The 16,107-nt window shown below is 36.6% G+C and overlaps 1 protein-coding gene and 2 long non-coding RNA genes across 3 annotated transcripts; 2 read left to right on the plus strand and 1 right to left on the minus strand.

Moving 5' to 3' along the window:
- Window positions 1–2,940: 2,940 nt before the first annotated feature.
- LOC126379974 (uncharacterized) lies at window positions 2,941–4,280 on the minus strand. The gene is made up of 2 exons (XR_007568410.1): window positions 3,944–4,280; window positions 2,941–3,090 (listed from the first exon to the last, which is right to left on the minus strand). It is a non-coding gene; the product is annotated as an uncharacterized LOC126379974 (long non-coding RNA).
- On the plus strand, window positions 3,775–5,579 carry LOC126379975 (uncharacterized). Its single transcript, XR_007568411.1, has 3 exons — window positions 3,775–3,893; window positions 4,817–4,918; window positions 5,478–5,579. It is a non-coding gene; the product is annotated as an uncharacterized LOC126379975 (long non-coding RNA).
- A 346-nt stretch (window positions 5,580–5,925) lies between these two features.
- On the plus strand, window positions 5,926–15,816 carry LOC126379969 (putative serine protease K12H4.7). Its single transcript, XM_050029015.1, has 9 exons — window positions 5,926–6,217; window positions 6,298–6,485; window positions 10,778–11,013; window positions 11,161–11,296; window positions 11,392–11,539; window positions 12,429–12,588; window positions 13,589–13,721; window positions 14,630–14,799; window positions 15,186–15,816. The coding sequence occupies exons 1-9, from the start codon at window positions 6,017–6,019 to the stop codon at window positions 15,296–15,298; spliced, it is 1,485 nt and encodes a 494-aa protein (XP_049884972.1). The 5' UTR covers window positions 5,926–6,016; the 3' UTR covers window positions 15,299–15,816.
- The last annotated feature ends 291 nt before the right edge of the window (window positions 15,817–16,107 follow it).

Consider the following 16,107-nt stretch of genomic DNA (forward strand, 5'->3'; position numbering starts at 1 on the left):
AAAAACCAAAATATGTAAACAACGGCTGGTTATCCGACCAAATTTGAATGACTACTAAAAAGCGACGGATTCATACATATCGATGACCTTCTTTACTTTACTCACTAACCGGTTCACACGTGTTGTGCCTGAGTACACTGAAGTAGAAAAGTAATAACTAATAAAATAAAGTTGTTATTGGATTATATTTTAATAGCTGTTTCTATGATCTTACACATGATTAAGTACATTTATAAGAGCCATTTTCAAATAAAATGTACATGTGACTAACATGCTCAAAATCGTGACCAAACTGTTTTGTGACATACCTGTATTTTTATACTAATGTAAATAATAATTTCCACATCAACAAGCTGTTTCATTTATATAGTCACAAGGTGCATTTAATATATTTTTTAATTAGCCCTCAAAACTTTTGAACGCGACTGTAAGGACAACAGCTTAGGTATAATACGTCCAATAAAGAAGGTCCTCGTTAAGTATGAATCCGTCGCTTTTTAGTAGTCATTCAGATTTGGTCGGATAACCAGCCGTTGTTTACATATTTTGGTTTTTTGTTTATATTTACTTAATGCGTAACATTTGAAGCTCAATATTTTCACCATATATTTTTGACTAAAGGCACAAGATTTTGGTTTACACCTACACATCTGGGATTGTGCCAGTTCCTTGTATTTTGCCGTCAAAGTTATGACACCATCGTTTTTACTTTTAGCAAGATTATTCAAAAACGCATGCATGAACATTTTTGAAACTTTGTATGGTTATTATTAGCGTCAAGAAAGACCGAATACAGTTTTCAGCGAAGTTATGCCTTGTCTCATTTAGGCGCTGCGATGTTTTTTCGGGTTTTCATAAAACCGCGATAACTTGAAAACTATAAATATTTTCTAAAATCTAATTGGGGCACAAAGGGGCACACATTAAGAGCTACTCGCGTATGTTTATTCTACAGGGGCACATGCAATGGTTTTAGAGATATACTATTCATCAAAACGTTACTCCAGCAGGAAATGCAATATCTCGAAAATCTGAAGGGGCACAGATTTTATTTTTGGGGGCACATTTTGGCACACATATAAGCTATCTGGCCATGCACAGTTTTTCTCTCTCCGATCATTCGTTTAGAATTTTCCTGCTAGAAAAACGTTACCCCAGCAAGAATCGTTTTTTCGATTTTTTTTCGAAACGACAGGGGGCACACATTTTTTATGTGGGGGCACATTTACAGCAGATAAGGCACCAACTATACGTTCTACTCATATAACTCTAGGAGATACTTTCTTGTTGGGGTAACGCACACGATTACTACCCCCTCAACCCTGGTGTCAGGGTTATTATTGAGTCGCCGTAGGCTCCTGACATGACTCATGTAACAACTACGTACTTATATCAGTGAGTAGTAACCACCTTGCCAAAGCACGGATCATCTTACCTTAGCGATTAAACGAATAAGGCCTTCATTTTAAAAGAGCAAGCCGTCAAATAAGCATGCTAGTAATGAGCATGTGTATCAGTAGCACACAGTAGCCAAAAGTGAGATCCGCCAAAATCATACCGACCACACCACTACACGTGTCATAGGCGATAGACTTGTCGAATATTTACTTGACATTGGCACAAAGCAACACTAGTGCCATTAAAAAAAAAAAGTAATCCAATTTTATATTTATTATAGATTATAGATTCAAATTTAGCGTATACTTGGTATGATAGAGTATGTAGGTTCTAAGTTCAGTAGGTATGGGAACTAAAAATTAAGAACTATTATCATTTCAAAGTCAACCTACCCAGTTTTTCAATTTCAATTTCATATGGATTGAAACCAAGCCAAAATATCAAAAAAGCTAAAGCCATTCATTCGTTTGACTCTTTTATTTGATTTACATTCACCAATTCACTCACTAGTGTTGCCAAACTATCGGTAGTTTTATAACGTTTTATAATTATTATTCAAAACTATCGATATTCTTACTATCGGCGAACTATCGCCAACTATCGAGAATCGACCAACGATCGGCAACACTATCATCTATTGTCTATCATCGTTCTATCTCTATCACAGATGGCTTGACATTTATTTTTTGAAGACAAGGACTAAGCTTTGTTTGAAGAAGTTTACGTTGACATTGGCAGAATCATCGTTTCTGAACTTCTAGGAATGTGGAGGAAGAATTAGTTTCTGAACCAAAGACCTTGTATAGAATAGACGGAGCATATTTAAGACGAAAGAAAAACATAGGTTTTGTCTTTCGCACTCATGTGAGCCGTCATAAGTTAAAAAGAGATAAATATACTATCGTCGTAACGTCTTTTGTACTCGTGTAGCGGGTTTGTTATAGAAACGTACCTATAGTATATGTTTTTGTATCAGAACCACTAGTGCCGTTCCATGTCTTTATCGACATTATTATTGGCTAAATATTTCATGTTAGTCCAAGATCTAAAAAAATATACATTACAAATTGAATGATTAATTAAATACAGAAATAAAGACCTAGTATCCATACCTGGGTGGGTAGAACCACAAGTCAATTAGTTAAAACGATACCTATTTGTACCCTGATAGAAAGATACCTAAGAAGAACCGTAGGTTGCGGTGACAGATTCAGAACCACTTATTCAACGTAATTATCATGGACAAACTTGTTAAAGGTCAATTTATCATTTTTGAATCTATGTCATTTCGCAAGGTGTTATGGCTGAGGAGGTCGAGGACGGTCCATCTAGTCCACATATACTATAGTATCATTTTAATACGACATTGCGGCCACCCTTTGGTTGCTATCACAAATCACATACCTACCCTTTTATAAAAATTAAATACACGTTTTTCATTGACTTGACCGGAAATCGAATCGGCTCTCGATACAAGAAGTAGACGACCTTCTAGTATATTTCGGGGGTTATCTCAATGCGATTAAAGAATAAAAGCAAATATTTCTTTATAAGATTTTTATTCAATATAGTTAGAATACAATGACTACGAAGCACTGAACAATTCCGACTTTTGGTGATAAAAAAAAATATTTCCTCTTGTTCACTTTCTTTAGAAGTGTATAGTGTCGGCTCTGGTCGTTATAACTTTACCTGCAAGAATGGCACATATTAACGTGGAGCACACAAATACACAAGCATTGCATGTTTACACATTGCACATAGAAGGAATAATCACAGGTAATTACAAAAATAGTTATTCATACTAATTATTTATAGAAGGAATAATCACAGGTAATTACCAAAATAGTTATTCATACTAATTATTTTGTGCAATAGAGAATATTTGTATTGTATTGAAATATTTTTTCCATGCTAATGTAGAATACAAAAACGAAATAGCTGCAAATTTATCTATAAACTTATAACTAAACTTAAACTCACCTTATGTGAGATATGTGAGTGAATATTGTTGGTACTGCATCTCTATGTAATATTTTTGTTTGGTATCCTGCTCGATAGAAAGCAAGATACATCGAAATGTAATTAGCACAGGCTTAAATAAGGAGAAGGCGTCCTACAGAAGAGAGAATTATCTCGTTTCATGGTCTGAATCTAATTGTTTCTTAATTTCTTGTTTCGTAAATTAGGATATTTAGGAAATCTGGAAAATACAATATCTTTATGTAAGTAATCTTCATCCAAATCGGAAACAGGTCGAAAAATAAATTAAACGTGAATAGAATAACGCAACATGTAGATGTTACATTCAAACATAATATTATGTTATCGATATCAAAGGACAACACTACTTATAATACTTTGGGTACATGATCTGTCAAAGCTGATTAACGTAAAATGTGAAATCAATTCTTTGTACAAATGTGACGGCTTTGCTGAAAATATGCGTCTGCATCGTGTTTAGGGCTCAATAAACTTTACAAAAACCAGACCAGGTAATGTATTTCTTGCACACAAACATGTATTATGTGGTCGATAACTTTACCCATGGTGAGACATTGTTTGATCGTTCTCCATTATAACACCCATTCTACTCTCACAACCAATAGCTACGCAAGCCATGGTTCATAATGAATAACTATTTCACAGATTGTTTATATAAAAAGTTAAAATAATGTCCCAAAACACCAAAAAACTAACGGCAGGTTTGGTATCCAGCTGACTACCACAACATCTCAAAACGGTAAACACTGACGTTCTAGACAGCGGTGTTTGTCTATGTTTGTTTCTTTTTTCCACAGAGATTGTTGCCATAGGGAAGAAAGAGAGCTGTGATAGTTTGATCGTCACTCTAAAATATTATCCGTCTATTCTATACAAGGTCTTTGTTCTGAACGATACAGCCAATGGGCGGTTATCTTCATACATATCATTCTCGCATTATGTCTATGGTTGCTCTTATAGAAGATGACAGTTTCACCCCGCCCCTCCTTCATACTTCTTTCCTATTTCGCCTGTCATGCTAGAATGCAAAGACCAGTCGCCATTTTGTTCGACATGACATTTTCAAAGTTCCTCCACAACATTTCATTCCGTAACTTATCCTCTCAATTTTTGTAGCTGTATTATATAACTTTCACCATGTACCATAAGTGTAGTGTTGTGAGTTGTGATAGTAGACGAAAGGACGTAAATTTTTATAGATTTCCAAAATCTGAGATAGAACTCCAAAAAGCCTGCCACGCTGCAGCAGTTTATGTATCACATTATTTATTATTAAGTGACAATTCTATTAACAATTGATGCTCTGTTTGTTGTTTTGCTCAGATAAGTTGGTCTGTTTGGCACAGTTGCTAGTGAAAATTACAGTAGCAGAAGTCTGAGAATGCAACTAACTGAAACATTTATTACTTTTCAGAAAATGTCTCTCATGAGCACAATTATTCCAAGAGGAGACTGCATGAAGACCATTCCTACAGCAAAGTTGAAGTTCCAGAGAAATATACAAGAGTCGAAAGTGGTAAGTTTACACATCAAGATGTGATTTTCAGCGTTAGGCTCACGATCTGGAGGTCCGGGTTCGATTCCCGATGAGGACATTGTCGAAATCACTTTGTGAGATTGTCCTTTGTTTAGTAAGACCTTTTTAGGCTTGAATCATCTGATTGTCCGAAAAAGTAAGATGATTCCGTGCTTCGGAGGGCACGTTAAGTCGTTAGTCCCGGCTATTAGCCGTAAAAAAAAACCTCCACCAACCTGCATTGGAGCAGCGTGGTGGAGTATGCTCCATACCCCCTCCAGTTGATTGAGGGGAGGCCTGTCCCAGCAGTGGGACGTATATAGGCTGTTTATGTATGTATGTATGATGTGATTTCAATGATTAATATGTATGATATACACAAATATCCAGTTACGGCCAATTATTGTGATATTTTTTTACTTTTCATATTTATCTACATAAAAAAATGCCCTCGACAGAACGTACTAGGTATGGGCGTGGCGTAGTAGAATGTTTATTTGTTTCTGTCGATTTAGAGCTGTTGTCATTAATTTTTTTTATTTTGTGTTTTTTATTTCAGATGCGCACATTTACTCCACTCCTCGACGCCCTAGACGAAGAAGGCGTGTGATTGTCACGAAAAACTCTCTGACATCAATTTGTGCAAGAATTTACTCTGAGTACATGAGATCCATTAAAAAATAAAATAATAAATAAATAGCACTACATATTTCTTTCTATTTATTTGATTTGATTTCATTTCAAATTCCCATTCCAAATGAAAATAATTAGATTTTTTCCGGAGGGTGAAAAGGGGAGGCGATTTAGGCTTGAAAAGGCTAAAATTGCTACCACCCAAAGCTACTAACTTCCAAGGCAAATAATTCAATTTAAAAAAAAGAGCTGTCATGTTCTATAAGAGCAGTTTCCACAGAGCAATTTTTTACTATGGAACATTTCCGTCTGATGCGTACCATCTCTACTTAGTCTGTGATACAGCCATATAAAAAAAAGTTAAAATTTATATTTATTTATTATTGTATTGATTGTTGTAACAGTGTTACGCCGGGTCAACGAAAATATAATATATATTATTATTACTTGATTATTACCTACACAATGATGAAGTATATGTTATTTGTATATTTATTTCATTATTCCTCTGTTGTATACGGGGGTAAACAATTTAGATTAGGAAGAAGCAGAGGTGGAAACTTAGGGGTTCCTGCAGGCTATGAGGGTCAAAATCTCCCTCCTGCACAATGGTTTAATCAAAAACTAGATCACTCTAGCCCCTCAGATATAAGAACTTGGAAACAAGTGAGTAAGAATATTTTCTTAATTTTCTATATACTTTTTTAATTCTATTCCAAAAGTTGTAAAGACATTTGTTTTTTTAGCGGTATTTTGTTAATGATAGTTTCTACGATTTTAATAATCCTGGACCAGTGTTCCTTATGGTGGGTGGCGAAGGACCAGCGGATCCCAGATGGATGCTCACAGGTGCCTGGATTGACTATGCAAAGAGGTTTAAAGCTCTGTGCCTTAATTTAGAACACCGGTATTATGGAGAAAGTCATCCAACCAGGTAAGGCTAGCACTATTTTTAAATCCTTGACTTTATTATGAACTAATTGTCTAGTATAGGTACATATTATGTTATGTTAATTCACAAATTATATCCTTTTATATTTTAGACTCTTTTTATACTTTAGACTTTAGCCACGTGGAGTTCTAGTTTCACACTAAGTTAAACTATTACTAAGTCCAGCCTTGGGAAATACTGACCCTACTCTCGTCCCTTACATATTTATTAATCTATTTTGGTCAAATTGTTTCGGTGTGTAGAATTCATAGACATACTTTGGCATTATCATCATCAATACATAGTATAAAAGGAGTCTCTTCTATATGTTTGGCACTGACTACTGACTAGTCTAGACAACCACAGAATGGATTTCCATGCGGTTAGAGAATAGGTAAAAAAAAATTACCTAAGCAAAGCATTATTTTGACATTAAAACTGAGCATTCTGAGACATAAATCTGAAAAGCTTTTGTCCGTACTATGTATCTAAAGTTTAAATCTTTATGTTTATGCATTCTTCACTCAGATCACCAAAATGCTGGATAAGTAATGCTTTTAACTTGTCCCCACTTTCGATGTGTACTCTTTCACTGATACTTAGATAAGAGAGGTAGCATTTCCCATTAATTTATTGGATAATGTGTGGTTATGTATACCTACTCGCATTTTCGAATGATTTACCAAATAATGAGAAACATCAAACCTTTCTTGAGAAAACAACAAAGAGGGCAGGGTACAGAAGTAGTGCTATACACCAGCCAGTTGAACACATGCTCATAAGAACATAACGAACATGAAGACTTGGCAATGATAGCAGATCCCCTTTTTGGCACTTGGTTCAAGGATAGTCTGAATTTACACGTGTGGTCCCACTCACTTCACTGATTGATTTTCATACCCGAGTCCCAAAGGACGGCGCAAATAACAGAAATATTCTACCGGCTGCGCCGCTCAAGTTTAGAGAGATAAGTACGTAGTAGAAAACTTATGCCAGATTGATTACTGGCTTATCTAAGCTTTAAACGATGCATCCACCATTAAGGTAAGCTGAGTGAGCATTACACTCATACATTAACATTACGATGTGGGGATCCATATGTAGCTTTTTCTTTGTGTGTTTAAATATATTTAGGTACCTATATTGAAAAAACTTATTGCCATAAACGTTTTTTTTGACGTAATTAACAGACATTATCTAAAGGATAATCACAATTCTCCATCTGAAGGTGGCTATATTTACAGCCATAAGCTATAATAAAGAAGAAAATAATAAGTAGGTATTTCATTAATATTAATGCATAATAATGTTGACCAATAGACACAGCAAATGCTTTGTTTTAAGTTTACGCGGTTATTATCATAATTAAAGCACATAATAACGGGTTCTTACCGCGTTTACTTGCAACAGTGTCGAAATATCGGGAGTCTCATATCCCCATTTAAACGCGGTAAGAACAGCAAATGCTATCTGCATGGTTAAACGTCGTACGGCTGTTTCTGCGCAGCGCGGTTTCCGAGCCGCGGACGCTGGACTATTTTAGAAGTCACGTTAGTTGTGACTGAGCTCACAATCCGGAGGTCTGGGATTCGTACCCCAGTGGGGTCATACCTCAAAAAATACTTTGTAATCCCCAATTTGCTTAGGACATTATGATCACCAGTCTGTCCGAAAGTAAGGTGATCCGTTCTTCGGAAAGCACGTTACGCTGTTGATCTCGGTTATTACTTACTGATGTAAGAACTTACGTAGTCGTTACGTAGGGTATGTCAGGGGCCTACGGCAGCTCGGTTATTATTGAGCTTCAGCTGTCAGTTATTACCCTGACACCGGGGTAGCTGAAATCGGCCAATACCTCACAATCCAAACTATAGAAGAAGTGGACGATAACTCCACTTTCTCACTTCGACGTGCACCGCGAACCGAAATGATGACGACAACTATGAAGTTGGTGATCCACCTCATAACCCACACAATGGAAAAGCTATCTATGTGTCATTATGCACTTTTAATAATGTTAGAATGAACCAATGCATTAGAATGCCAAATTGTCCTGTCCTTCAAATGTCCGGCACTTCGTTTTTTACCCGTATTATGCGTAAGTACTTTTTTAGGATGGATCTAAAAGCCTATTAAACGGATCAGTTTTTAAAAACACTTTCAGGGTCCATAACTACTTCATATGTTTTTTATTCTTTCGTGAAGTTTTAACAACTGTTGTTAGTGTTAGTTATTAAACTGTAACAATTTTGGCCAAATTCTCACTTTCCCTTCCAACAAGTTTGACTGTTTTTATTTTTTCAACTATCGGTGCACTTCTTTGGGAATAGGTATGAAGTAAAATAAAATAATTATTCAGAAAGACATAGCGACAAATTGATAATTTGCGATGTAAAGTAAAAAACCTTGAAAAAGGTACAAAATGGGTCATATCTCCTAAACCGTAAGTAATCGCTGAATATACAGGGGATGCTTTTTATAGCAAATGTGTTTATGAGCCCCTTTGGGCCACCCTGTTTTGTATAGTATAAACTTATGTAAGTTGTGTATGTGTATGACTAATGCATATACCTATGATTTTACAATGTTTTTGAAATGAATAAGAAAGAAACTATTTTAGAACATTGTATCAGTAGTGGTTGCAATTTGTCTTTGATTATTTGTGGCTCTGCCCGCCCCATTACGGATTACGGGCGCCCGGGCGTGGCTTTCCTTATGTATGTGAAATAATTTTAAAATAATAATTTTCACTTCAAATACATATTTGTTTATCGCTTCCATTGTTACCAAACTGATAACTGCTTTGAATATTAATGTTTACTTAAGCATATTTATGTTTTATAGTATTAGGTAGGTATTTGGCATACCTACTTTCTATATTTCTGTACATAGTAGAACTTCTTTAGGGTTCTGTACCTAGTCATGATTCTACTACTATGCTAGACATCTTCATCGATCCATCCTCTCTTATTTTATTTTTCTAATCATTAGGTAATGGATGTGTAGTACTTGGAGAAGTTTGTGTAAGACTTGCTCTAGAAAAATATATTTGAATTAACACATCATCACCAGCCCATTAACGTCCCCACTGCTGGGGCACGGGCCTTCCCTATGGATGGATAGGGAGATCAGGCCTTAAACCACCACGCGGGCCCAGTGCGGATTGGTGGTTATTAACGACTGCTAAGCTAATGCAGCCGGAACCAACGGCTTAACGTGCCTTCCGAAGCACGGAGGAGCTCGAGATGAAAACTTTTTTTTTGTGGTCACCCATCCTATGACCGGCCTTTGCGAAAGTTGCTTAACTTCAACAATCGCAGACCGAGCCCGTTAACCGCTGCGCCACCGAGCTCCTCTCATATATCTACACAATATCATTGTGTGATGATACGGAACGAAACTAGATTCACTGGCAAAGTAGTGCGTCAACGTAAGGTCACACATCTTCAATATAAAATAATATAGTACGAAACCCCCATTGCATGAGTCACTTGGCTGGTTTTTGTTTCTATACTCTTTTATTACTGACAAATATACCTTATTTGGATGTTAATAGTTGTATCAACCTCAATTTAACAGAAGAAAACGTAGGCTGTTCCGGTTTCAGTTGTTAAAGTTAGAAATTGTTTATTTTACTCATTGTTACTGGGCTGGAGGCACCCAGTTTGTTACGGACTACTAATGCATCCATTCCATTGGAAGCATGGAGTTCTTCTTCTTCTATCGTGTGGGTTGTGAGGTGGATTACCAAGCCCATCAACCCTGCTGTCAGGGTCACTATTGAGTCGCCAAAAGCCCCTGACATGGCTCATGGAACGACTACTAGCATGGAGCATGGCATAAATGCTTGTATCTTAGAGTTCAACTCGTGTGACGACAGGCCTAGTATACGTTTTTTTATGAGTTTGTGTTCCTAAGGTTTTAAGGTATACTTACAATATTAGATGAAACACGTAAACCCAGTCTGAGAAACATTTGACTGTTCTCATATCAGCCACGACCATACCGTTACTCCTCTTTCCTTAATATGAACCACGTGTTTATTTTCCAGCGCCGTGGGTGATCATAGGTCCCATCAGTCACTACGAACTTCATACACATACATAAACAGCCTATATACGTCCCACTGCTGGGCACAGGCCTCCCGCAACGTGACGTAACGTGACGATGTGACGTATGGAGCGTGGGTCTAGATCGTCATACAACAAATATTAAATTATAAACGTACTTGCAGGCGAATTGAGAATCTCCTTTTTTGCAGTTCGTCAAAAGAGATTTATTTCTTTTGTTGGCAGTGACCTCAGTGTGAAGAACTTGCAATACTTATCATCCTCACAGGCTCTGGCGGATCTGGCCAATTTCATCAGTGCTATGAATGACAAGTACAAGTTTAACAGACAGGTAAAATGGGTCGCATTTGGAGGGTCATATCCGGGCTCGTTAGCAGCATGGCTGAGGCTCAAATACCCTCATCTTATCCACGCTGCCGTTTCCTCCAGCGGTCCGCTGCTGGCAAAAGTCAATTTTATGGGTAAGTTATGCCTATTTTATGTATTAGATGGAGTTAACTAAAAAATATATAAGGAGATAGGAAATCTTCGTACGCAAGGTATACCTTACCTACGAAGATTTCAAACAGATTTGATTTTAAACGTTTATTTAATAATTTATATTTCAGAATATTTTCAAGTGGTAGTCAATGCATTACGCGAAAAGACAGGCGACGATAATTGCGTGGACCAGCTCAAGCTAGCGCATGAACAGATCGAGATGATGATGCAGTTACATCCCGAAGTCATCGAAAAGGAATTCAAGTACGTATAATTATTGTTGTATTGTAGTGATGAACTACTTGAATAAATACTCTTTTTTAAGTAAATCTGTTTTCGGCAACAATTTTTAATTACAGAGTTTGTAAACCTTTTGCAAAAGCTAGTATACTTGACATGAAAACATTCTACAACGCTATAGCTGACGACTTCGCTGATTTAGTCCAATATAACGAGGATAACCGTATCAGTGCCAATGAGAAGTACAGGAATATCACCGTTAACACTGTAAGTAGATAAACATCCATCATTAATTAACATACATACATATATAAACTCACGCCTATTTCCCACCGGGGTAAGTAGAGACTATAGAATTCCATTTGCTTCGATCCTGACACACTTCTCTTGCTTCCTCCACATTCATCAATCGCTTCATACACGCACGCCGGTTCAGAGTAGATCGTATTGAACCTTTTCTAAGGACATCTCCAATTTGATCATCGTAAGTCCTTCTCGGTCTTCCTCTGCCAGCCCTACCATCAACTTTCGCTTTATATACCGCTTTTGCATCATTAATTAATTAATATTATTATTGCGTATGGCAGACAACAATAAAATATCCTGCGTGGATCATATATCCAGCTGAAGCTCCCCTAACCAAGTCTCTGCCGTATCCGTCACACAATGCAGCTCGGCTAATCATTAATTAATGGTGAAGTCTTAGCAAACTATCTAGTAAATTATGCGTAACACGGAATCAAAAACAAGGGTTTATGATATTATGGTTCATAAATAAACATGTTTTATATCCGCTGTAATAATCGCTCCTATCAACTGACATTCTTGACACAGTTATGAGATCGAATCCCGTCCGAGTCTGAATTTATCGACATTATTTTTTTGTAATTTTCCCTAAGCACAGAATTTCTTATTATAGAGAAACCGTTGGAGCACAGTCTGTGGGACCGAAATATGCACAAAACGAACATATTATATGAGGCGACGATCTTATTATAAAACTTTCCACATAATTCATTGCTTGTTTGGTCAGAAATGTTTTGTGCAGCCGCTTCGAACGCCATGAGTTAACAGGCGACATGCGGACTCATGTAATTTAGTGTAATTTAGATTACCTTTGTTTCGTTACGTAACTCGTACAGCCTTTTTTTATTAGGTCTGCAGCATGCTTACCGGCCCAGAAAAGAATCCAGCCTACAAAAAGCTAGCCAGTTTCAACTCCATCATGCTCGAGAAGGCCAATCAGACCTGCTTAGATTACAGCTACACGAATATGATTGAAGAGTTGAAAAACACTACCTGGGGAAACGAAGGAGGTAGCTATGAAGTTATTAAGTAATCGTGTTTATGTATTTTAGGTTATACAAATGCATAACTTTCACATGAAAATATGTATATGACTAATCTTCTATCGTGTCGGTTGTGAGGTAGATTACCAACCCCATCAACCTTGGTGTCAGCTCTGACGTGGCTCATGTAACGACTAATATCTTACATCAGTAAGTAGTAACCGGGACCAGCGGCTTAGCGTGCCTGTATATGGCTAATAATGCCATTGTACTGAATATAACTCTGGTTGTGTCATATATTATTTGGGTTGGGTTGGACAGAGCGACACGTCATCAATATCGACACCACCTCGCGTCAGCGGGTATAGGAATCTGTGTTACGGGTGTCACTAGTGTCAGTTTATCTGTAAGATCTTTTCTAAGTTAACAAGCTCTATTTTATTCATTTATTTTAATATATAAATCTATTTAAAAATATCAGGCGATGTTTTATATCTCCGTCCTCTAATAGTTAATTTTACGTTTTACAGTACTTAAACTTCTCCCCGCATTCGATATCTGAAAACAGTTAGATAAGAAATACCTATTGGTGCATTGCAGAATGTAGCGGTTATTTAAACTAATCATTTATCTGTATGTTTATATTTTTATAGATATTTTAGTACCTATATTATTTCCTATGAATGATTTACGTTATATGTGGTCTTTACAGGTAGTTTATCATCCCCCTCAGTATTCGTTAAGATGTCACTAACACCCTGTATAAATAAAAACAGCATCATGTCATAGCAATTCATTAGTTAGGTCTTTTGATTTGTATATTGTTTATTTTCTTTCTAAGATAATTGTTGACTTCATAGAGTTTAACAAACCCTTCGTAAACAAACAATGCGTGGTTCCATCAACATACTTCCGTTTCATGAATAATATTTTGAAATAAAATGCCTTTCGACACTTGAGGCTCTGCCCCTCCAATTAGAGTAGTTTATATGTATTATTTTTATGTACACCACTATTTGACCTTCAGGTCGACAATGGATGTATCAGACGTGTACAGAATTCGGGTTCTACCAAACATGTTCGGGGGCTGTTGAAGTTTTCGGCAATCATTTCGGCCTTGAATACTTCATACAACAATGTCAAGATGTATTTGGTAAAAAGTGAGTACCCATGATCATCCTCACCACTTCGCTGCGAGTGAAAAAAATGGTTTGGGCATGTCATACGTGTGGTCTGATGGACTTGCCCTCGTTGCCTATTGGGTTATCTATCTTAGGGTTGAACTATATTCGGCAACACGGAACCGCACTTCCCCATGCTTCTATCTTTTTTTGTCACTCATAACCGTCTTTTACTACTTTTGCTGGAGCGAGGAAATGCAACCGCACGCGGTGAAATCGACGATTCGGTCGGCGTGCGGTCGCACTCTTTATCTCGCTCTAGCAGATGACGATTCTGAGTGACAGAAGAAGACAGAAGCATAGGAAAGTGTACGGCCAGATGTAGTTCAACACTTAGGACTTTATAATTATTAATTCATACCAAATCTTGTGGTACAAGTTGTATTTAAAATACTACAGCTTTGGCTACATTGGTATTACGGGTGTAAGTTATTTAATGAGTATCTATTTCATAATTAAGGTATCTATTGTACAATTTTAAAGTCTCCAATGAGAGTTTATAATCAGTATCATACATACTTTATACTATGGAAATTTTATTACTTCAGCTCGATTGCGCGGCTTTTATTGACCTCTATCGCTGGGTTATCGCTATAAGGTCGATGGCCTTCCGCGACTACTTGATTTGCCCTAAGTAATTCTCAAGAAAATGCATATATGTTATACTTATGCAAAATGTTTAACGTGTTAAGCATGACACAGTTAACTTCGTCCGCATGGAATATCATATCTCTCTATAGAAGACAAATTCCCAACACCTTTATTTTTAATTATTTCCTGTCCACAGGGGCTTTGGTCGTTCAGTGATGAGTCAGTGTATCTTTTCCTTCTATAAACCTATATAAAAAACTGAAGTACCTACTTCAGCTGTTTTCCTTTGTTATTAGGTACGACGAACAGTTTATATCAACGGCTGCTGATTGGACGAATAGCGACTACGGAGCTCTGGACATCGCGGTGAGCCGGGTGGTGTTTGTGCACGGCAGTGTCGACCCCTGGCACGCGCTCGGCATCACCTCCACAGTTGATAACTACGCTCCCGCCATATATATTCAAGGTAAGTTTCCAATAATACTCTTGTCATGTAGCATAAACATTTAAGGAATCAGGCCAAAGTGCTAAAGAAATGTCAAATATTGTTTAGGGGTTTAACATTATCTAAGAAACAAATTTCCTCTCAGAGGTTTGTTGAAATAAATGATTATACATTGACTGAACTACAGTATGCAAAATATAGCACCCAAAACCGAAATTACACAACTACTTATGTGTATGAAATTAAGTCTATGAAAAATTTATTTGAACTGTTGAAATCCTAGACAATGTACCTTAAAATAGTGTTCGGGTGGGACTGTGCAAGCATACGAAAAAAAGGCAGATAGATTTGACAAATCGACTTCCGTTCACACGGTGTCTTATTGATACTGCATTATGTTATTGCAGGTACTGCTCACTGTGCGAACATGTATCCTCCGAGTCCTAAGGACAGCAGCGCTCTAGTGGAGGCTCGCCTCGAAATACAGCAGTTTCTTAGTGTTTGGCTCGACTTGCCGTAGACACTTGAAGGCATTTGAGGCCCATTACAGTGTGATAGTTTTCAACGACAAAAAGAAAAATAAATTCGCAATGTGAATGTATTCGCGCAACGTAGGACGCAGATGTTGAAAGACATCTAGTGTGAGTACCTAATATTACGAAAAAAACTTAGGAAAAAGACATTTTAAAATTATATCTAGCGTTTAAGATATAAACTTATAAAATGCATTTATACAAATGATTGCCAATGAAAGGGAAACCAAGCTCTTAGTTTATAAGAAAGTTACTTATTGTAGATAGATTTCAAATCTTATGAATATTTTATTTTTATTATGTAGGGCATCTTATTCTTTTGGTGGTGGTTTCTTTCTAAAAGTAAGATTAACATTAATTACTAGTACATTATTACTGAACCTTGGAAAGAGTTGTTAATTCATAGCATGGTACTCGAGGTGTACATGACTTACCAGTTGCTCTCTTCATAGAATCTCTTTTTTGTCGACTTGATAAACTAAATAAAACAATATAAACAATAAAAGTGGAGTTTATTTACTTCGTAAGTACAACCATATATGGATAATACTATTATTAAATGCAAGACATTAATAATTACACATCATGTAAAAACTTACGGAACGTAAGTGACGGAAAACTTACGGAACGTAAGTGACGGACGCTTTTATTTCTATCAATATTATTTACGCATTCTATCAATTCTAATAGGAAATTAAGTAGGTACAACTACATGATTTAATTGTTGCTTTTAAATAAAATAACACTATTTCTTGTCCCGTTTTTTTTTATAAATAAGGATTAAGTACTGAAGTGA

The sequence above is a fragment of the Pectinophora gossypiella genome, chromosome Z (genome assembly GCF_024362695.1).
Source record: "Pectinophora gossypiella chromosome Z, ilPecGoss1.1, whole genome shotgun sequence".
NCBI classification, from domain to species: Eukaryota; Metazoa; Arthropoda; class Insecta; order Lepidoptera; family Gelechiidae; genus Pectinophora; species Pectinophora gossypiella.

Bases quoted from the DNA above. Each gene is read 5' to 3' on its own strand.
- LOC126379969 (XM_050029015.1), top strand. From the start codon at position 6,017: ATGATGAAGTATATGTTATTTGTATATTTATTTCATTATTCCTCTGTT. The intron at 11,297-11,391 runs GTACGTATAATT...TTTTAATTACAG, and splicing joins GTCATCGAAAAGGAATTCAA to AGTTTGTAAACCTTTTGCAA. The intron at 14,800-15,185 runs GTAAGTTTCCAA...ATGTTATTGCAG, and splicing joins TCCCGCCATATATATTCAAG to GTACTGCTCACTGTGCGAAC.